Source organism: Pseudophryne corroboree, chromosome 3, assembly GCF_028390025.1.
Source record: "Pseudophryne corroboree isolate aPseCor3 chromosome 3, aPseCor3.hap2, whole genome shotgun sequence".
NCBI lineage: Eukaryota > Metazoa > Chordata > Amphibia > Anura > Myobatrachidae > Pseudophryne > Pseudophryne corroboree.
This window is the reverse complement of record NC_086446.1, coordinates 522,255,916-522,278,319: the sequence shown is the minus strand read 5'-3', so window position 1 is coordinate 522,278,319 and position 22,404 is coordinate 522,255,916. Positions and strand designations below refer to the sequence as shown.

The 22,404-nt window shown below is 43.2% G+C and overlaps 1 protein-coding gene across 9 annotated transcripts in view; it reads right to left on the bottom strand.

Moving 5' to 3' along the window:
* Positions 1–22,404, bottom strand: part of BAHCC1 (BAH domain and coiled-coil containing 1) — a 169,454-nt gene that overhangs the window by 69,805 nt on the left and 77,245 nt on the right. For all 9 annotated transcript variants that reach the window (XM_063961114.1, XM_063961112.1, XM_063961113.1 and 6 more), the window contains one exon: positions 3,846–4,028. In XM_063961114.1, coding sequence (XP_063817184.1) covers positions 3,846–4,028 — 183 coding nt within the window. The remainder of the gene's footprint in view (positions 1–3,845; positions 4,029–22,404) is intronic.

Sequence of the window (22,404 nt, the reverse complement as noted above, 5' to 3'; positions counted from 1 at the left end):
ACATGGCTGTCTTTTCATGATATTAAAGATAAATGTAAGCAAATAAAATGCTTAATTTTCTTGACTTTGCACAGTAGAGACAACTGTGGGTGATTTACCAATGCATTCAGCAACATATCACTACTTGCCCAACACACAAGCTTCTTATCTTGGAAAAAAACGACGACACCAAGATTGTAATCTTTAGGCTAAGTAATATCAATTTGTCAAAAAAAAAAAAAAAGAGAATGGAGCATATCTGCATGGAATCTGCACTTTCTAGCATTTCTTCTTGACATAATATTGATAAATACCTAACATATTAGGTTTTATCACAAGTAGCAGCTGTTTTATCACAAATACCACTTTTATGTAAAAAAAAAAAAAACCCCACAAAACACCAGATGCAATTAGCATTAGACATCTCAAAATTTCCTAACAAACCAAGAAAGTGTAATTAAGGCAAAAATGTTCTACTGAGCTAAAATATTTTATTAGTTTTAAATAACTTAACTAAAAAAAAAAAAACACACAGCACAAATGCACAAAATGCTTTATGTAAGTGTCCGAGAGCAGATCTTTCTGTTATACTCCAGGGGCTATATTTGTCAAAGATTTATTTTCATCGATTTATATTGATTTTAAATTGCTACAAACCGATCTAAATCCTTATTTTGTTTCAGGGACTAAAAACACACTTTTACGAACATTTCAAAATCAAAAACAAATAACGGTCAGTAAATGTGTGTTTTAGCCCCTGAACCAGAATATATTGATTTGTGTTTGGTTTATAATCAATCTAAATAGACAAAAAATAGACCTTTAGCAAATATACTACTATAAATAACTTTGTGCCCATCATCAGCTTATTCCCTGTGTTCTGGGTTCCCGTGTCAAGTTGGGTTTCCAATCCGTATACTAGCTTGTGCTATTTAGGAAAGATGAATATCAGAAATACAAGTCATTGGCAGGGTGATCAGGTCAAGGGATATCTAGTCTGAGCTCTTTGGATGAAGACTAGAAGCCTCTGCCTGCAGGTGTCTGTAGACAATGTTGTTGAGCAGGTTTTTATGAGGAGGAGATGAGGGCAGTGGAGTGCTGGGCTACAGTTCACAGGCTTTGTTGTTGACATTCCATACACAAGAGGTCAGAGGAGACAAGAGGATGATAGATCTCCTTCAGGCAGCAACAGACTTTCAGAGGTGCCTTACATGTTTTAAAGGCTTCTGGAGGGAAAAAGTGAGGCCATGTTCCCAAACCAATACTCAGAAGTAACTCTTTCTATACTGTACTAGCCACTTTATACAGTATATTGTATACAATACACTCCACATAACACAATTCTATTACACGCTATAGGACACTACACTTCCCAACACGACATGACCATACAACTCTATAAGCTCTGTAACTCAAAGCATGGTTCTCAAATGTTTGCAGGTTTGGAAATACCTTAGCGTACTGTACAGAACGTATTTACTACTGAGGAGGGGTTTCTTAAACTCTAAAACTTTCTTGTAGATAAATAAAAGGGCCCGGCTCGCATACAGCCAGGAGTTGTGACAGAAGTAGGAGTAGTGCCTGTCGTGTCATAACAAATAACTGCTGACTGCTATACTTCCGGATGATTGGATGAAGTATACCATTGGATGAAATGTAGTTCCGCTACACACAAATGGCAGATGAGTAGACTACGATCCATATACACCTGCAAGTCTCAAATCAATATAAGGAAATTCATAGCATTACTTCAATAAATTGAATGGTTGACCATTTACAGTTCAGTTATAGTCAAGCCCGTATGGATTTGCTGCTGGGAGATCATGTCAAACAGATCTAATGGGTTTCTTTTCATGGAGTAAATAAAGTGACATTTCAGGGTAGATCAGTGGACATAACTTATTTAGATTTCAGCAAAGCACTTTATATGGTATGCCACAATAAATTAATTCAGAAACTTGAAATCCTTTGACTGGTCTCAAATATAGCGGAATGAATAAGGATTTGGCTTAAATGACAGGATACAGTTTTGTAGTCTATGCTGTTAGCTCAGGACTAACATACAAGGTTAGATAGGTCTTCTTAAAGACATACACACAGGTTGATCCTCCCAAATCCAAAATGCTTAAGAACAGAAGTATTTTGGCTATTGGATATTTCCATATTTTGGAATATTTGGATATCTTAATGAGAAGTCTAAACACAATGCAATTATGTTTCATATACACCTGAAACACATAGCCTGAACACAATTGTATACAATGTTTTTATTAACTATGTGCATGAAACAAAGTGTGTGTACACTGAACCATCAGAAACCATCTCAGCCCTGCTCAAAATATTTTGAGTTTCGAGATTTTTCAGATATAGGATATAGGAGACTCAACCTGTATTTGTTACAGTCCCGATACCCCAGAATGGAATAAATCAAAAGCTTAGCGATTAGGAGGAAAAAAAAAAAACCAGGAAATATCTAAACAGAATTAGAGACATTTAATACATGAAAATGTAATATAACACCCCTGGGACACAAAAATGCAAAAACAGGATCTAGAAAGAATGAAACTAACGTCAGAAGCAGAGATACTCTAATGTCATCTGATATGAATGTAAGAAAGCAGTATAGTCAGGCAGTGGTAGCGCCAGTAGTATACATGGTTGTATAGGAAAAGGGAAACTAAGGGGGTAAATTTACTAAAGTTCCTAAAAGTGGAGATGTTGCCCATGGCAACTCCATTCTACGTATTCGTTAATGCATTGTAGAAAATGATAGACAATCTGATTGATTGCTTTGGGAAAACACCAGAATTTGCCTGTTCTAGAAGCTGTAGTAAATACACCCCTATATTGTCAATTTATGGGCCACTGGTAAAAAACTCACTTCATGTACTGTAACCATTGGGGAATCCCTATCTCCAAAATATATGAATAAACTGAAACAAGTGAGTGCTGAACATTGCAAACTTAGGAGAGGGAAGGGACGGATGTGGTATGATAGTCCTTGCTCTTATATGATGGTACTCAGTTGTACGCAGTACCAAAACTTTATTTTGTGTCGTTTTCCATTCTTATAACTGGTTCCAAAAAAAGGAAAGGAAAAAAAATAAAAATTTATTTTAGAAATTAGTAAAATAAGTGTATAAAGACTTGTCCAGACTATGAAAGCTACTATAAATCTTGTATAAAGCTGTAATTCTAGGAATGCCCCGGTACCTTTTCTGACTACCCGTTCCATTTTCATAGGAAAATAAAACACTGATGATACTGGAGTGCTCAGGTAAGCAGTATTCTTAGAGGATTTCTAGGCGACTGATACACATTGAAATTGAGATAAGGAGGTAGACTGATAGGTAACATACAGTAAGAATAAACAGAAAGAGATCCAGTGGTCTATGCGATAGTCTCCCGGAAGTGCAGTGGGAACTGCATGGGACAAACACACGACGTAGCTTAACTACTAAGTACACCTCCCAGTAACGGAAAAATCAATAAAATAATGCCCCATCCCAAAAAATAAATAGCATTGCAAATGCACGGCACAGAAACGTGGAAAATCTTGTTTATGAAACAGACAATATAACATAAGATAAAATTAAGAACTGGAACTTTGTAGTACTGCCAGTTGTTAAATAATAAAGAACAGGGAAATTGTTAGCGACAAAATTTTTTTTAAAAACCTGGGCCTGTCCCTTAAGATTGGGCATTGCTGGCTACTATGGCACAGTAGTACAAACTGATAATATCTGTTCTTTGCAGCCATGTTTTCTAAAGCAAGCCCATACCATGATACATAGGAAAGGTAAGCAGTAGCCTGTACTTTCTGGCATTCAGAGGTACTACTTACAGTAGATAAAGTCGCTACTGACCTTCATGGGAGTGAGAGAACCAGATCTGGGAGGCACCAGCCCCATGCGGTCCCCTGTAGGTGGTTTCGGATGGGGAGGAGGATGCGGCCGCCGGGTGGGCTGATGCTGCAGCAGAGCCCAGGCTGCTGCTCAGAAAACTTCCCATAAAAGAGGGTGAGGAGTTCGCCATCAAACCGGTGCTGGCTGCAAGAGAGACAAAGACAACCTGTGACTATCCAATTGAAAAAATCTACAAGCATGAATCGCCTTAATAGAGAATTATAGAAGTAGACATCCCCTGTAGAGCAATGTAAATATACATGATCTTGAGCTGTAATCGACCATGCAACAAACTGCGGCATACCAACTGCACCTGAGAATGTACCTACAGAAACATCCAAAGGACAAGGAAAAGGGTTATGATCGCTCAGCTGGCTTCTGCTGAAAGCACCTTTATTTAGGTGCCTTATTTTCCCCCAGAAGCACCCAACAAATATATGCACTAGTCTCATTACTTGTTACAGCTAGTAATAAGATTCACAAATAAATGAAACAAGTTCAAATAAGGTTGTGATTTCTGCAATCTGGCCGGAGCAATGGGTAGCACCTACCCTTATGTACCAATGCCTATTTCCCTACGGATTGTAAGCTTGCGAGTAGGGCCCTCATACCTCTATGTCTGGTTTTTACCCAGTGGCGTTTTATTACTCTGTTCCCAATTGTAAAGCAAAACGCAATATGCCGCAGCTATACAAGTAACTGTTAATAAGTCAATTAGAGAGGACGATTTTCCCTCTAGCAGGCTTCCTATATTTTTTTTCCTTTCTTGGTCATATGACTAACAAGACAATTTGAGAACTGAATTCGTATCTCTTAATATAAAAATCAATGTGCATTTAGTCTTTGCGATCATTTAAAAGGATACCCACATTTCACAAGACGATGGTGGCTGTATATGGAGCATCATCGTATCTGACCTCAGGAATGCATGGCAATAGGCTTTGTGTTACACAATGTTCTGCAGCTCAGTATTATATGCAGGTTTAGGGATAATAAATAGAATAGAATTATTAACAGAAAAAGAAAATTGACACAAAAGCGTAACACAGGAGTTGGAAAGTCAAACTTAGAGCAATTTATGAAAGTCATATGCAATAGCTGCACAGGGTGTGTACTATATCATTGGATGATCAGTTCCCTTCACTCCCAGCCTTCAGGGCACTATTAAAATCTCACATCTTGTAAGAAGCCTACCCAGCTCTCATGACTTCCCCTGTTTTCCACCAGCTGCTTAAGTCACCTGACAGGGAGAGAATCCCAGATGTGAGATTCCCAGCACGGCAGAAGTAACATCTTTCCAGATTATCCTTCACTCACAATCCTGAACCAAGATTAGATTTATATGGGAAAACCTATGTAACATTCCAGCTGGTGTGGAACTACAAGTCCCAGCATTCCCTGCCAGAAGTTACCTCTTCTCCAGACGGCAAGATCTCTTATGGGTCAATCCCCATCTAGAAATCTAAATACATTCCCTGCTCTTAGGTGTGTCACTTATGAAAACAGATGAAACCGATGTTTACAGTGGTCTTTACAGTATGTTCTTTATTATTGTAAACCAGCTTTGCTTAGCGAGCTGCGAACATTTCCCCATAGTTCTGACTGTTTGTGACCAACCTTTAACAAACAGTGTATCAGTGTTTTTAAATACATTTGTCATTTTGTTCCCAGTTGTATCCACAGTGTGCCAGTTCACACACAGCTGTGAGAAAAGAAAGTCTGTACAGCTCAGACCTAAGGGAGCAGTGCAGTACTCTCACTATCAGCTTTCTGGCCTTTCCAGAAATGTTCCCAACAAAAACTATGCAGAGCGGAAGAATCATCAGACCCACATCCCAAGCCACGCCCATGGCACTTGAGAGGGGATTTCCATTCTGTGTCAGTCATCAGTAGAGGATTTTAACTACTCTTAGAACCTCTGCAATGAACGCGCATACATACTGTTCTAGGAACCATAAATTAGTTATTATCCCAACTTACAGTGCAAGAATGTGCAGAGGGGAAGAGATCACATTGTCAGTATAGGTGTATCAAAGAACAGGCATGCAGCTTATTCATTTACCATATTGCTGAAGGGTGCAAATCTACACTAACCATAGCAACCAGTTACAGTGACCCCTCTTTATTATCTCTAACACCCAATAGCAGGTGTATTCTTTGTACAAACGTAGACTCAAATACATCAATGTCATGATATGTCATCCACGCTAGTACTGGTCTGCGTTCTAAGCTGGCTTTAGCCATTTTAGTGCAAGTTTACACAATGGAAGCAAATGGATCAGTCGCTCTGGTTTTAGAGCAAAGTTTGTAAATAACTGACAGAACACATTAGAACAAACGTATACAGATGCCACCATATAATAGCAGTTTTTATTGTCAAATCACACCAACCATAATACACGAGCTTTATAGAAACCTAGAAACAATTAGCCCAAGTATTCACTAATGGTTAATTCACAATGCCTAATACTACCTCTGCTAGAAGATTGTAACAAAGCATGGACTACTCTGCATAAGACACAATTATTATATTTTTCTCTGGCAAATAAAGTCTCCGCTCTGCCCAGCTTCCACTTGCAAAACAGTATAGATAAGATTTTGAACCGAATAGGTCTTTACCATCTCTGCTGGTAGGCTGTTCCACGCTTTCAAAACAAAATTGGTGGAATAAATTGCTTTGAAACTTACAGCTTGATGTTGTACGGCGATTTAATAAACCAAATTTGTTAAGCTCAGAAGTATGGGGGGGGGAATAAAAAAATAAAAATAAAACACACCTTTATGATAAAATACCACACTGCCCCATTACTTACCCCAGAAGTACATGATCCACAAGATTAGTTGGGACTGCCCTAATAATCTCCTTGTGCTGTTTATCACATGGACCATACAGGGCTAATAAATAGTTTGATGAAGAGGGAGAAACAGGACCTGCCTGTACAGCAGCAACCGTTCACAGGAGAAAATAGCAAAGGAAACCGTTACACGGATCGTAAAAAAGAAACTTTTATTGTGAGATCATATGGCAAGGATATCTCCTGGGAGCGCAGTCCTGGAAACACGGACACAGTAACCCCATGGCGGCTGGATGGAGCATCGTAATGTATTGTCTCATATAATACTTAATTGCTCTGCAATGCTCTTCAGACTGCTTTTGGCAGTAAGGGGTTTATCCAATATGCAGACTACAATTGCAAAATTACAGTTTTTTTTATCCCCCCCCCCCCCCCCCCTCCTGATTCCCCCTTGCGCAGCATGTGTTTCTAAACGTAGGAGCACAGAAAAGAAAACACACAGAAAGCAATTTGCCTCTGATAGAAAACAGGTCTGAGCTGCTGGTGATGGGAGGGAAGATTTTTTTTTTTGGGAAGGGGGGGGTCCTCCCACACTACCAAACTGCTCCTGCCTGGATGCTTTGTTAGTGAGTGTCTCAAGTGCGGTTTTTGAGTAGGGAAAAAATTGAAAATTATATCTGTTTAACCCCATAAAGACTGGATGCTAAAATGGGCAGTACAGATGGTATAATGGTTAGCATTACTGCCTCACAGCACTGAGGTCATGGGTGCGACTCCCACCATTGCTCTGTGTGGCGTTTGTATATTCTCCCTGTACTTGCGTGCATTTCCTCCAGGTACTCTGGTTTCCTCCCACAATCCAAAGATATACTGGTAGGTTAATTGGATCCCAACAAAATTAACACTAGAGTGAGTGAGTGCACATGTGATCGGAATATTGATTGTAAGCTCCACTGGGGCAGGGACTGATGTGAATGGCCAAAATATTCTCTGTAAAGCGCTGCGGAATGTGTGCGCGCTATATAAATAACTGGTAATAATAATAATTACATTAGCTCAATATCCTTATATTATACCTTAAGGACACTGAGCCTAGTCATAATGAGGACAGTACATGGCTTCTGGTGCAAATGCAGGGAATGATCTTCATGCTTCAAGGACCAGTCTGAAGGGTTGTAGAAAAGGTCACTGCCTCAAATGCCTGCAACTGAAATCTCTATAAACGGGGGCATACCATACAATAAAAAATGGTGTGTGTGGGGGCGAGGGGGCGGTTCCAAGGTGTTAAAACTAGAAATAATTCTTCTCTGCTACTGCCCAGGCCCTCTGCTCAATAGAACATATTTTGTTTCTGGTCTATTGGCAGCGAATCCATGCTCTGAGCAGTGATCTCGCGGAGCAACAAAAAAAAAAAAAATCTCAATACTAAAGAACCAGGCGGCACTCTGAGGACTGCTGAAAATACTATGAGTTTTTAGTTAAACATCAAATGTGAAAAAATGCCAACATTTCAGCGCCACATACAGCCCTGAGAATAGAGTCCTGCGCGGCGCTGAAACATTGGCAATGCTATGCCTTTTTTCATATTTGATTAGGCTGCTAGCTGGATTGGACGACTCGGGTTGATTAAGCCGTGGTTGGTGTGAAAGGGCGTGGTCAGGGGGAAGCGGCCCAGGGAAACGTTGTGTGGGTCGGCTGTGTTTTCTTTATAGTTTAAAGTATTCCATTTAGGGCCGTATTCAATTAGTGAAAATTTTTCGCCTAGGCGAAAAAACTGCACTTTTTGCTATTTTTTTTAGGACGAATGGGGATTCACCATATGCAATAACAGGGCTGTTTAATTGCCCAGGTGAAACATTTGGCAGGAGCGAAAAATGTGTGGATCAGGCCATTTTTGCTCATCGAAGCATTTAATGCCAATACCTTTTCGCAAAAACAAAAAAAAGTTAAAGGGCATTAATCGAAAGGCCTTAAAAACTGGCGAAAGCGGCCAGCAGTTGAATACCCCTATAACTTTCTTGGCATCAGAAGGAAAACACGCTCTGATTCTGGAGACAAAAACAAGATTTATGGTAAGAACTTACGGTTAAATCTCTTTCTGCGAGGTACGCTGGGCTCCACAGGGAATGACATTGGGGTGTAAAGTAGGATCTTGATCCGAGGCACCAACAGGCTCAAAGCTTTGACTGTTCCCAGAATGCCTAGCGCCTCCTGTATAACCCCACCTCCGTGCACAGGAGCCCAGTTTTTGTTAACCAGTCCAATGCAGTAGCAGGCAAAAGAGATGTCAAAAGAGACGGCTAATGCCATACCAACCCAAAGAAGCTAAGTGCGTCAGGGTGGGCGCCCTAGGGAGCCCAGTGTACCTCGCAGAAAGAGATTTAACAGTAAGTTCTTACCATAAATCTCGTTTTCTGCTGCGGGGTACACTGGGCTCCACAGGGAATGACATTGGGGATGTCCTAAAGCAATTCCTTATGGGAGGGGACGCACTGTAGCGGGCACAAGAACCCGGCGTCCAAAGGAAGCATCCTGGGAGGCGGAAGTATCAAAGGCATAGAACCTTATGAACGTGTTTACTGAGGACCACGTAGCCGCCTTGCACAATTGTTCAAGGGTCGCACCACGGCAGGCCGCCCAAGAAGGTCCAATCGACCGAGTAGAATGGGCCTTGATGGTAGCAGGAGCTGGAAGGCCAGCCTGTACATAAGCATGTGCAATCACCATTCTAATCCATATGGCCAGGGTCTGCTTGTGAGCAGGCTAGCCACAATTGTGAAAACCAAAACAGAACAAAGAGAATCCGACTTCCTGATGGAGGCAGTTCTCTTCACGTTGATACGGAGGGCCCGTGCCACATCTAAAGACCATTCTTTGGAAGACAAATCAGGAGAGGCAAATGCCGGTACTACAATCTACTGATTAAAGGTGGAAAGAAGACACCACCTTGCGTAAATACCCGGGACGTGTTCTAAGAACCACCCGATCACAGTGAAAAATCAGATATGGTGCCCTACAAGAAAAGGCACCCAAATCCGACACCCATCTAGCAAAGGCAATAGCCAGCAGAAACAATACCCTAAGAGAAAGACACTTAAGGTCAGCAGATTCAAGAGGCTTAAACGGAGACCCTTGAACCACAGACAAGTCCCAAGGAGCCACCGGCGGGACATAAGGAGGTTGAATCCGCAACACACCCTGAGTGAACGTATACACATCAGGTAAGGTCACAATTTTTCTCTGAAACCAAACCGACAAGGCAGAAATATGAACCTTGACGGAGGCCAGACGAAGGCCTAAGTCCAGGCCTTGTTGTAGAAAGGCCAAAAGTTTGGCCGTAGTAAACTTGTAAGCGTCATGATTGTTATATGCGCACCAAGCAAAGTAAGAATTCCAGACCCTATAACAGGGCTGGCCAAACCAGTCCTCGAGATCTACCAACAGTACACATTTTCCAGACCACCTAGCTGGTGCACAGGTGTAGTCATTACTAATTAAGATGTGCTGCATTCATTCCTAACTGACAATTCTACAGATCTCCAGGAGGCCTGGAAAACATGAACTGTTGGTAGATCTCGAGGACCGGTTTGGCCAGCCCTGCCCTATAATAAATCCGAGCAGAAGCCGGTTTCCGGGCCTTCAACATGGTTTGAATGACCGCCTCAGAAAATCCTTTGGACCTTAAGATGGAAGCTTCAAAAGCCACGCAGTCAAAGCCAATCGGGCTAAATCCTGATATACACAGGGGCACTGAACGAGGAGATCTGGGCGCTGCGGAAGTAGAAGGGGACGCTCTATCAACAAAACCCAGGAGGTCTGAGAACCAATGCCGTCTGGGCCATGCGGGAGCGATCAGAAGTAGGATTCCTCCTTCTTACTTGAACTTCCTTATTACTCTGGGCAGGAGTGACACCGGAGGGAACACGTATGGCAGCCGAAAGTTCCATGGAATTGCCAGTGCGTCCACGAACGCTGCTTGAGGATCCCTTATCCTTGCTCCAAAGACTGGAACCTTGTGATTGTGTCGAAACGCCATCAGGTCCACATCTGGAAGGCCCCACCTGTCCACGAGGAGTTGAAAACACTTCTGGATGGAGGCTCCACTCTCCGGCATGTACGTCCTGACGACTGAGAAAGTCCGCTTCCCAGTTTAGGACTCCCGGAATGAACACTGCCGATATTGCTGGCAGATGGCGTTCCGCCCATTGAAGAATCCGTGATACTTCCCTCATTGCCATGCGGCTTCGAGTGCCGCCTTGATGATTGATGTACGCCACCGTAGTGTCGCTGTCCGACTGTACTTGAACAGGTCTGTTCTGTATTAAATGCTGGGCCAAGTTCAATGAGTTGAACACCGCCGGCAATTCCAGAATGTTTATCGAGAGTAGAGACTCCTCCTTGGTCCACCGACCCTGAAGGGAGTGTTGCTCCAACACCGTGCCCCAACCCCTCAGACTGGCGTCAGTCGTCAGAAGGACACAGTTGAAGATCCAGAAGGGACGACCCCTGCTCAATCGTTGGTCCTGAAGCCACCAGCTCAGTGACAGACGGATCTCCGGAGACAATGAGATCATTTGATACCTGATCCGGTGAGGTAGGCCGTCCCACTTGGCAAGAATCAGCCTCTGAAGAGGGCGGGAATGGAATGGAGCGTACTCCACCATGTCAAAAGCAGACACCATGAGACCTAGCACTTGCATTGCCGAATGTATCGACACTTGCTGACGAGAAAGGAAGCATCGAATCCTGTCCTGAAGCTTCAGGATTTTCTCCTGAGACAAGAACAACCGCTGGTTGTGAGTGTCCAACATCGCTCCCAGGTGCAGCATGCTCTGAGCAGGGACCAGGGAGGATTTCTTCCAGTTGATGAGCCACCCGTGGGCTTGCAGAAACTGGATAGTCAGATTCAGATGGTGTAGGAGAATCTCTGGGGAATTTGCCAGAATCAACAAGTCGTCCAAGTATGGTAGGATCCTGACCCCTTGACGGCGGAGTACAGCCGTCATTACTGCCATGACCTTGGTGAAGACTTGCAGAGCCGTGGTCAAACCAAAAGGTAACGCCCGAAATTGGTAATGGAGGTCGTCAACCGCAAACCTCAGGTACTGCTGATGCAACACTGCAATGGGAATATGCAGGTAAGCACCCTATATGTCCAGTGAGACCATATAGTCCCCAGGCTCCAAGGCCAGAACAATGGAGCGAAGAGATCCATCCGAAACTTGGAGACCTTCACAAATTTGTTCAAGGACTTGAGGTTGAGAATGGGCCGGGAAGACCCATTTTGGTTCAAGGACTAGGAACAGCGGTGAATAGTACCCCTTGCCTCTCTGAGCCAGAGGCACCTGTACTACCACTCCTGTGTCCAGGAGGGACTGTACCACCGAATGAAGAGAGTCTTTGCCTTCACCTGATCAGAAGGGACGTCTGTCAGGCAAAATCGATGAGGGGGACGATTCTTGAAGGATACGGCGTAACCTCGAATGACGACTTCCCGTACCCAGGCATCGGAAGTGGTCTTCAACCATTCCTGGGTAAACCCTAGAAGTCGGCCCCCCACTCTGGGATCCCCCAGAGGGAGGCCCTCCCTGTCATGCAGCAGGCTGACGGGCAGCCCAGGCCCGTTTAGGTTTGGGCTTATTGGGTTTGGATGTGCGAACCTGTTTTGGGTATGCCTGACCTTTTGCTTTCCCTGAAGGACGTAAGGAGCGAAAGGAAGTACTCTTAGCCTTCAGCACCGAAGGAGCAGTACTAGGAAGACATGCTGTTTTAGCAGACGCTAAGTCAGCCACTATTTTATTGAGGTTCTACTCCGAAAAGAATGTCTCCTTTGAAGGGGAGTACCTCCAGGGTTTTCTTAGAGTCCATATCCACAGACCAAAACCGTAACCAGAGAAATCGGCGAGCCAAAATGGACGTAGTAGAAGCCTTAGCCGCCAGAATACCGGCATCAGAAGCAGCCTCTTTAATGTAATGAGACGCTGTAACAATATACGACAGGCATTGTCTGGCATGATCAGAAGCATTGGAAGGCCACTCTGCCTCCAGCTCCCATGTCGCTGCAATAGTGGGCCTATGCACCGCACCATTTATGGTGCAGATTGCCTTCAAACAACCCTCCACACGCTTGTCAGTCGGCTCTCTCAAGAATGTGACTGTAGTTACAGGCAGAGCGGAGGATACTACCAGCCGCGCCACTTGCAAATCCACTGGCGGGGGTGTTTCCCAATTTTTACAAAGCTCCGCAGCGAGGGGATAGCGAGCCAGCATCTTCTTGTGAGGCGTGAACTTATTTCCTGGATTTTCCCAGGACTCCTGACGTATGTCAACTAAATGTTCAGAGTGAGGTAAAACTTGTTTAACCACCTTCTGACGTTTAAACCTGTCCGGTTTCTTAGGGGCAGTGTCAGGCTCCGGTTCATCATCAACCTGAAGAATGAGCCTGATAGCCTCTAACAAGTCAGGAACATCCACCTGCGAAACAACTTCCCCCATCAGAAGCATCAGGATCAGAATCTGTGGGGTCCGTATAAACGCCATCCTCATCAGACGAGGTGTCTGGGACGTTGGTGGATTGTGAGGAAGTAATTGCCAGCTTAGAGGACCCCTTGGTCTTAGGCGGTCGAAGGTTAGACTTTTGAGCAGTCAGTGATTGGTTCAATTGCTGCAACTGATTGGATAGTTGATCTGCCCATGGCAGGTTAACCGCGGGGACCATAAGCAGTTGTACCGGCACAGGAGGTCCCATAGGGGGCGTTAGTCTAGTTACCAGCGTATTCAATAGCGTGGAGAAGGTAGCCCAAGGTGGGTCATTTTGCACCCTCGTTGCTACAGTCCCACTGGGGGGTAAGGAACCCCCAGATCCTGAACCCTCTGCTGCTATGTTATCCTCAAATGTGTCTGCAGCGTCAACACCACGTAATGTGGGATCAGCCCCAGCTCCGTTGCCCTTTGTAGCTGACAATCAAAAGCTCAATGCAAGGCAACACAGTACAGTATCAGCAGCACAATACCTGACAAGAACCCCCTATGTAGTGTATCAGCACAAACAGGGAATTCAAGAGGTATATGGTGACTAAAAATCACAGAGAAAAAGACACACCGAGTATATCCTGTGAACTGCCTATATTATGATAAACCTGACACACTTAGCCCACTCAGGTTATAGAATATCAGGATAGCAATCTTAGTGAGATACACGAAATGGAGGTCACACAGCAGCTATATGCACACACACACAGAGTCACAGTTTCTACAATGCTGAAATTATGACCTGCAATAAAACTGCACTGGACTAGCAACACAGAGTAGTACTATGTATAGCTATACACTTAATAGGTATAACAATGCACAGTAAAGACTGGATGTACATCACAGGGTACTTGTACTAAATAACCCTGACTAAATGCACTCTTTCTTAACTAACACTGTCAGCAGACATGTAGAATACTTAAGTGTCCTGTAAAATGCACAGCGCTGACAGGCAGGCGGCCTTACAGAGGAGGATTTGCCCAAACAGTCCCAGGATCAGCTCTGCTTGCTATAATGGCACCCAAACGCTGACAGGGAGTGAGGGAGAGAGAAATATGCAGCTCCAGGGCGGGAACATTAACTCTAAATGGTGCCCTGGGGATGGGGGAGGGGCTACTGGTCAAAGCCTTATCCACCTGCTGAACTTCACCAATGGGTACTGGGGGCTTAATAAAACGGTTTTATGAGAGAAAACCGACCTGTGCCCATGCCCTGGTGGTCTAGTGGGGTCCCTGTACTACCACAGTGTCCACGCCAGCGCGCGCTGCCTGCCTCCAACTGGCCGCGCGGGATCGCGATTTGCAGCGGGTCCCGCGAGGGGACCCCTTACCTCCTCCCTGAGTGTGGCCACGTGATCTGGGAGAGCAGCAGTCGTGTGTGTGACACACTTGGAAAAAAACCGGAGCCTCCGCTGTAGGTACCCGGCAACCAGGGCTCGGGAGTGTACAGCGCCGCTGGGGGAGGTGATGGTGCTGCAGCAGGAGATGTCTGACTGACATCGAACACAGTCAGTGTCTCTGCTGCAGCCCTTGAAGTCTTCAATATTCTTTAAAAGCTTCTCTCAGGGCTGCTGGAGCTGCCCCCCTGTTATGGGCCTGCTTACTGCATGGCACCAACTACAAAACTGGGCTCCTGTGCACGGAGGCGGGGTTATAGAGGAGGCGGCGCTAGGCATTCTGGGAACAGTCAAAGCTTTGAGCCTGTTGGTGCCTCAGATCAAGATACTACTCTACACCCCAATGTCATTCCCTGTGGAGCCCAGTGTACCCCACAGCAGAAAAAGGGGTATGCCCATTCAAGTCACAGTATGGGCAAAAACATTACTAGGCATGGCTAAATTATTAATGTTGGAATATATCAAGATACTCTAGTAACTTATGACAAATTTCAGCTTGCTCGATGCCATGTAAATGGTCTAAGTCAGAGAACTAAAAATTATTTTTTTTTGATGACTGTCTACACTTCATGAATAGCATTGGGAAGCAGGGCACTGTGGTCCAGGTACAGTCATCGTGGTACCACCAAGCAATGCCAGATGTTTCCTGGTGCATAACAGTTGTGAGAACAAGCAGATGGGATTACCAGTCCTAGGTCAGGGAAGCATAATCTCTATTAAATGCACTGCTTGCATTATGTATTCTCACAGCCGTATTGAGCAAAGCTGCATCACGCAAACAAAGACTGCACATATCTTGGATGAAAGCGATAACATTGAGTCTAGCACTGTTTAATAAGTTTTATGCAAGGAATGGCAATTTTATGAACAGCTGACCACAATCCTAGTGCTGAACACACAGCCAAGTGCATGAGACAAGTGAAGCAATATGTAGACGGCTTTCACAAGGTCTATTTTATGGGAAGAGTTCCATTCTCAATTTAATTGCTGGAATAATAATCCTCATCTTTCTGGCTACTCACATGGCGCCCTATTCGTACCGTTCGCTGACCAAAGTAATCTTCTAGTTTGAAATTTTGTCCTGCTTACCTGGCAACCAATCCCGGTGGGAATGGGATCAGGATCTAAGTTAGTTAGTTAGTTTTGCACTCACACATTAAATGTCTTGGTATTTGTATGGACGTCAGCAGAGATGCCCAACAACTCTCCATATGCCACCAACCCTGTAAGACGAATGATCCTGTTGGTGAACTTCATATAAAATCCTTTTTTTTTTTTTTTAAACTATACTCAAAATCAGGCAGCAACTTGAAAACTCAAATTGTTCATAATTTCTTCAAAGTCACGTTATGTAATGGAAACTTTTCCAATATATTTGTAAATATTACTACTTGCATATACACTTGCCGATGCAGGAGGCACAGAGCAGCGGCGGATGCCATGTTGCATTAAGCAGCATGTGATCGTTGGCATCGGCAAGTGTGCTAGGGGATCGCGGGGCCGACCAGAAAAAACATTGTTAACAACGGCGGTGGCATACACACTAGACAGTATGAAATGATATATTGGGCGATATTACACCCAGGAAGACTGGAGTAGATACAGAAGGAGCAGTAGTAAAACAACCAGGAGAGGGCTGCATTACCCAGCCCAAAGTTAAGGATTTGTAGAAGAAAAGTGTTGTCAAGTGTGTCAAAAATAGTGAAGCGGTCAAGAAGAATAAGCAGAGTAGTGGCTCTTTGCTTTGGCAGCAAGAAGGTAATTGCAGACTTTTGTGAGTGCAGTTACTGTAGAGTGGAGTGGAGTGAAGGGAATAAAAACCAGACTAAAGTGTCAAGCAGGGATCGGGAGGAAAGAAAGGTGATAGACAATCCACTTGAGGATCTTTGAGGAGAAAGATAGAAATCGGTAATTAGAGAGTGTTAGGCTAAAGGGTAGTTTTGTTTTTTTGGAATTTATTTTTTAAGAATAGAAGAGACAAGGGCAAGATGGTAACAGGCAACAGGGAGTGGAGGAGATGGGAGGGAATAGGATCAAGATGGGAGGTGGAAGGAAGGGAGGACAGGATAATGGTCATGACTTCATCTACAGAAACTAGGGAGAAGGAAATCAGAGTTGGCAAGCTGGAGGGATAAGATGGAGAGAGGCTGGAAGCAAAGGGAGAGAGTGGGGAAAAGAGGGCCTGGAGGGAGGTAATATCCTGATGGATGTAATTAATTTTTGATGTGAAGTCCATGGAAAGGTCAGTGGTGGAAAGTCCATTCACTGCAGATTAATTGAGCAGAACATATGCCCCAACATTCTGGATGTCGAAACAAACATCCTGACTGATGGGATAATTAGTGTCAATCAATACAATTGGGGGGCATGATCACAGAACCAAACTTATTGCAGGTTTTCTGTTTGTGCTGCATATACTATTGTGTAGAATTGATAATCCCTTAAATATTTTAGGGGAATTTTTTTTTTCCTGTTTGGGCATTTGGCAACATTCACATCACAATTCCAAATTCACAAAATGGAAAACACAAATTAAAATGTATTTAAAAAACACCAAAATCTTGTCATTATTTCAATGTAGATTTACATTAGAAATGCTGACAATAAGGATCTGAACTTGGAATACCGGAGAGTCTTGGTGATCACAAAAACCAAAACAAGAAAAGCACAAACACTCCTCTTTTGTCCTGTACATTTGCTAACTCTGCATATTGTGCTTGTGAATATATTCTCTATGAAGGACAATACAGTATTCAGCATATTTGAAATCTACAATCAAGACTCATGAACTATGGAATTTCTCTGAATCTCAGGACAAATTCCTCTCTGTCTCTCGCATGCTGGATGCACTGACTACATTTACACTATCCCGGTCTCCTCCTTCCCCTTGGGTTTCGGCATAGTCTACAACGGGTGTCACAGCCTCCACTGTTTTTGTATGATGCTTATCTGGCTGGGCACTGTGCCTGACCACATCGCGCACTCACACACTGAGCACTTCTCGTTTCATGTACACAAACAGTACTTGTAGTGATAGTGCTGCACGCACAGGATAATTCTGGTGTCATGCATAAGGTGACCAAGTGACACATTACATGTGACCATGTTCTACACAGATTGTAAACCACATTTTGCGCTAGTTTTGCTTTGGAACATGCCAGTATGGATGAGTTTATACCTATTTCTGCAACTAGTTAGAAGAAATAATTATACCAACAAAAGGTTTCCGGCACTGCCTACCATTGAGTAACACCAGACACCCCCTTCATGAACCACAAGTTATTATGCGTATGGTGGCAGGTATAAGAATATTAAAGAAGTGATCTCTAAAACACATCACAGACCAATCGGTTTCAGTAAGAAACCATTTATATAATTTGTGCCACTTTTTACCCTTACGGCTGTTGTATAAATTTTAATTTCTGAACTTGCAACCTTGTGTTTGACGGGAAGTAGTTATGATTACAACATGTTAAACGCCGACGTTCTGCACAGACCAGCAGTGGAGGGATAGTGTTAGGCAACAAGAGGGTAGGGTTAGCATTAGCAATACACAACGCCAGAAGTGCCACTGGATCTCTTAGAAGTCCTCATCAGCTGACCACCAGACTTGGAAAATATCACTGGAGCCATTATACAAGTTACATCACTCCCATACCACCAGGGAAGTTTGAAATTCTAATCATGATGAAAATAATGGTGTAGACAAAATAGACCACAACCCCTGCTGGACCAAAAAAAATAAAAATGTATTTCTAAATAAAATGGTTTAGAACACTTTTATGGACAACTCATCCAGTAAGTTGCAGCAGTGGGGGGAATTAAATTGTTTTGTGGCTACACACGTTCCACATGCGTGCCCATTACTACCAAATTTAGTCGCACAAAGCAGCTAAACCCATATAAAGTCCAGTTTAGGGTGCTCAAACTCCCATTTGAGCGCCCAAACCATAGAATTTTCGCACATTTCAGCTCGCACCTCAGGAGACTGCAAGCCGAAATGTGTCCCCTGCTGTATGCGTGCCCAAATGGAGCAACAATTGAAATGCTCAATTGGGCGCCATCTAGTGGTAGCCAGGGGGGGGGGGGGGGGGGGGGGGGACGGACAACAAACTGAATTCTCCCCAATGAACAAGTGTGACACATAGGAGGGAATTCAATTGCGTTACAGCTGCCGCGCTCTGATCATGCCCAGACAGACCAGCACGGGGCACTGCGAGCTGAAATGCTGCCGCCAGCATCTATTCACGTCTGAACAGAACAGATGCCATCCAGTGGGACTACAATGCTTTTGTGGGCGCACAAACGTAACAGGCACCCACCAGAGCTATTCAAGTATTCCCCTGATGGGCGCACACATGCAGCGTGTGCGTGCCAGGCTTAGCCGGGCAAGCGACTAATCCAGTCTAAAGTCCTGGTTACGTGTATTTGTTTAGTGTGGAGGCACCTAGCAAAGTAGTTATATAGGGAGTGCAGGACCAGCAGAATATGATTATATATATATATATATATATATATATATATATATATATATATATATATATATATATACATATACACACACACACACACACACACAGGTTGAGTATCCCTTATCCAAAATGCTTGGGACCAGAGGTATTTTGGATATGGGATTTTTCCGTATTTTGGAATAATTGCATACCATAATGAGATATCATGGTGATGGGACCTAAATCTAAGCACAGAATGCATGTATGTTACATATACACCTTATACACACAGCCTGAAGGAAATTTTAGCCAATATTTTTTTATAACTTTGTGCATTAAACAAAGTGTGTCTACATTCACACAATTCATTTATGTTTCATATACACCTTATACACACAGCCTGAAGGTCATTTAATACAATATTTTTAATAACTTTGTGTATTAAACAAAGTTTGTGTACATTGAGCCATCAGAAAACAAAGGTTTCACTATCTCATTCTCACTCAAAAAAGTCCGTATTTCGGAATATTCCGTATTTCGGAATATTTGGATATGGGATACTCAACCTGTATGTATGTATGTATGTATGTATGTATGTATGTATGTATGTATGTATGTATGTATGTATGTATGTATGTATGTATGTATGTATGTATGTATATATATATATATTTTTTTTTTTTTAAATAATAATAATAATAATAATAATAATAATAATAATGATAATATCTGAGAAATGCGTATGGTATGAGTTGAAGTGTGACAAGCTCCCCTGCAAGGTCACACCACAGCTGAGGCACAGGGGAGGACAGAACATTTGCTTTCAGTTACAGGGAGATCCCTCAGGATTCTGGGACTAATGTTTTCTTCTAGGAGAAGCTGTGAAAGAAAGTGAACTAGCTCTGGGGCTAGTCTGTGGGTTCCTGAGAATGAAGCTTAAAAACTCAAGATCCCACACCCACCACTCGTAAAAAAATAAACCCCCCACCCCGCCTGCATGGAAGGACCAGTCCCAGAGGCTCTCCTCCGGCCTGGACGGATGGTCAGTTTCCCAGGCTTCATCAGCACGGTTCACACACACGCACACATCTCTATGCCCCTTCACACGACCTGCTCCCCTGCACAACTGGCTTGGGCCAGACACAATCCGAGGTTCCTTCAGTTATTGCAGATTACAGTCTATATTAATATCACAAAAGCAAATCCAGGCAGGTTGACATTATCTCATAGGCTGCTCAAAGATTCTTATGGAAAAAGCAGAAATCATCAGTCACTCAGATATAACCTGGGCCACATAAGAGTAACCCAACCATGTTAGAGTGACCCACAACTAAAGTGTACAGGGTTTTTTCCTTTACGTGGAAACGGGTACAAAACATAAAGCCCCATAAAAGGCAGCAAGTACATATTGAAAGACTGAAGCTGTTAAGAGCCAAATAAATAAAAAACAAAGCAATTCCTTAACATAAAAGATTCAGAATCTGGATTTTATTTTCCCCATTCGGAGTTTTGGGATAGGAAACACTCAGTTACTATAGGGAGGGTTTTGTAAAGCGCAAGCACCTTTGGCACTAGCTGGACCTGCCTGCTGGTCTGTAAGCAATCAGGTACTTGGGAAGAAAAACACAAAGAAATTTATATCTAAATGACAACTTGTTTGAACAGAAATCTATTATTATTTCATCTGTTCCTAGTTCACACCAAAGAGGCAGCTGATTAATCAAGAGCTGGTATTAATTTGGCAATGTATCTGCTGCAGTACCTACCTTTTTAAAGGGTCTCAAACGAACATTGGAATGGCGGTCGCACATTTGTACCCATAATAGGAAGAAAAATCTAACAAAGCCTAAAAAGGGCTGCAAGCGGGTGTGTCAGATTCACTGGGGAAGGCCTATCCCAAATAGAAGGAATCTCATTATTATTATTATTATTATTATTATTATTATTATTATTAATAGTAGGAGCGCACAGTGGGTCCCATTAACTGCTTGCTCTCTGGTCATGGCTGATGAAGCACACATGAAGGCATGTCCTGCCAGAACAACGTGTGCGGAAAACAAAGCCAACTGGATTCTGTAACACAATGTGTATATAGGGATAGTGCTGCTAAAGTGGTTCCAGTGCTCTGGAATTCATTAAAAAAAGGAGGAAACAAAGCGGTAAGACACAAGAGACCTTCCATTAATGCCTGTATATGGCGCCCCCTGCAACTTTTACTAAATTCAGGAGGATTCTATTTGTACCCAGTTCAGTCAGCATAGCAGGAATTTATATAGACTCAATCTTTGCTATTAAACCAAACATGCAATTAGTTTGGTTAAATTGATGTGAAGCATTCAGTTATACATAAACTCTAGCAGTCCCGAACCGTACTTATTTCGGCAAACACAAATTGCAGAGGACATTTCTCCTATGCGCACAAGCATGGCTGTCTATAAAGGGAGCCTCTCAGTCACATATAGCGTGCACAGTGCCAACAAATTTACATACAAAGTTCCCAAATATAGAGTACAAAAATAGATAGCCTGTAGTACAGACTTTTGGCTATATAATTTGGTGCGCATCAAGATGCCAATGTTGGATTTCTATGGTTGCATGTAATGCGGCAGTCATATGAATGTGTTCTCTGCCAGATAATAATGAATGAGTGAGCTGTCATTACACAGACATTCTTGACTGTCCTGTCAGCCGGAGATTCCCTAAACTCTCCAGTGAGTCACCTACGCTGTTAACCCTGTCCCTGCTGATCAATGCAAATGTGAAGATCAGGATCCATCCAGAAAAATAACTGAAGTCGACAGACTGTACTCCCCAGCACCAACAGTGGAAGAACGACTGAGTAAAGCAGGGGAAGGCGAGGGTGGCAGAAAGGATAGGGGTGCATTTGATTGTAAAGTGTGTTGTGGAATACATGCAATCACAAAATAAAATGCAAAAGCCCCAATTGATTAACATTAATAATATAGAAGCTAGAGCCATTAATAGAGATAAAAATAAGATTTTACTTACCGGTAAATCTATTTCTCGTAGTCCGTAGAGGATGCTGGGGACTCCGTAAGGACCATGGGGAGAGACGGGCTCCGCAGGAGACATGGGCACTTTAAGAAAGAATTTAGTTCCTGGTGTGCACTGGCTCCTCCCTCTCTGCCCCTCCTCCAGACCTCAGTTCGAGAACTGTGCCCAGAGGAGATGGACAGTACGAGGAAAGGATTATTGTTAATCCAAGGGCAAGATTCATACCAGCCACACCGTATAACTTGTGATGACAATCCAGTAAACAGTATGACAATAACATAGCATCAGTTCACGCCCGATGCAACAATAACGTAACCCTTATTAAAGCAATA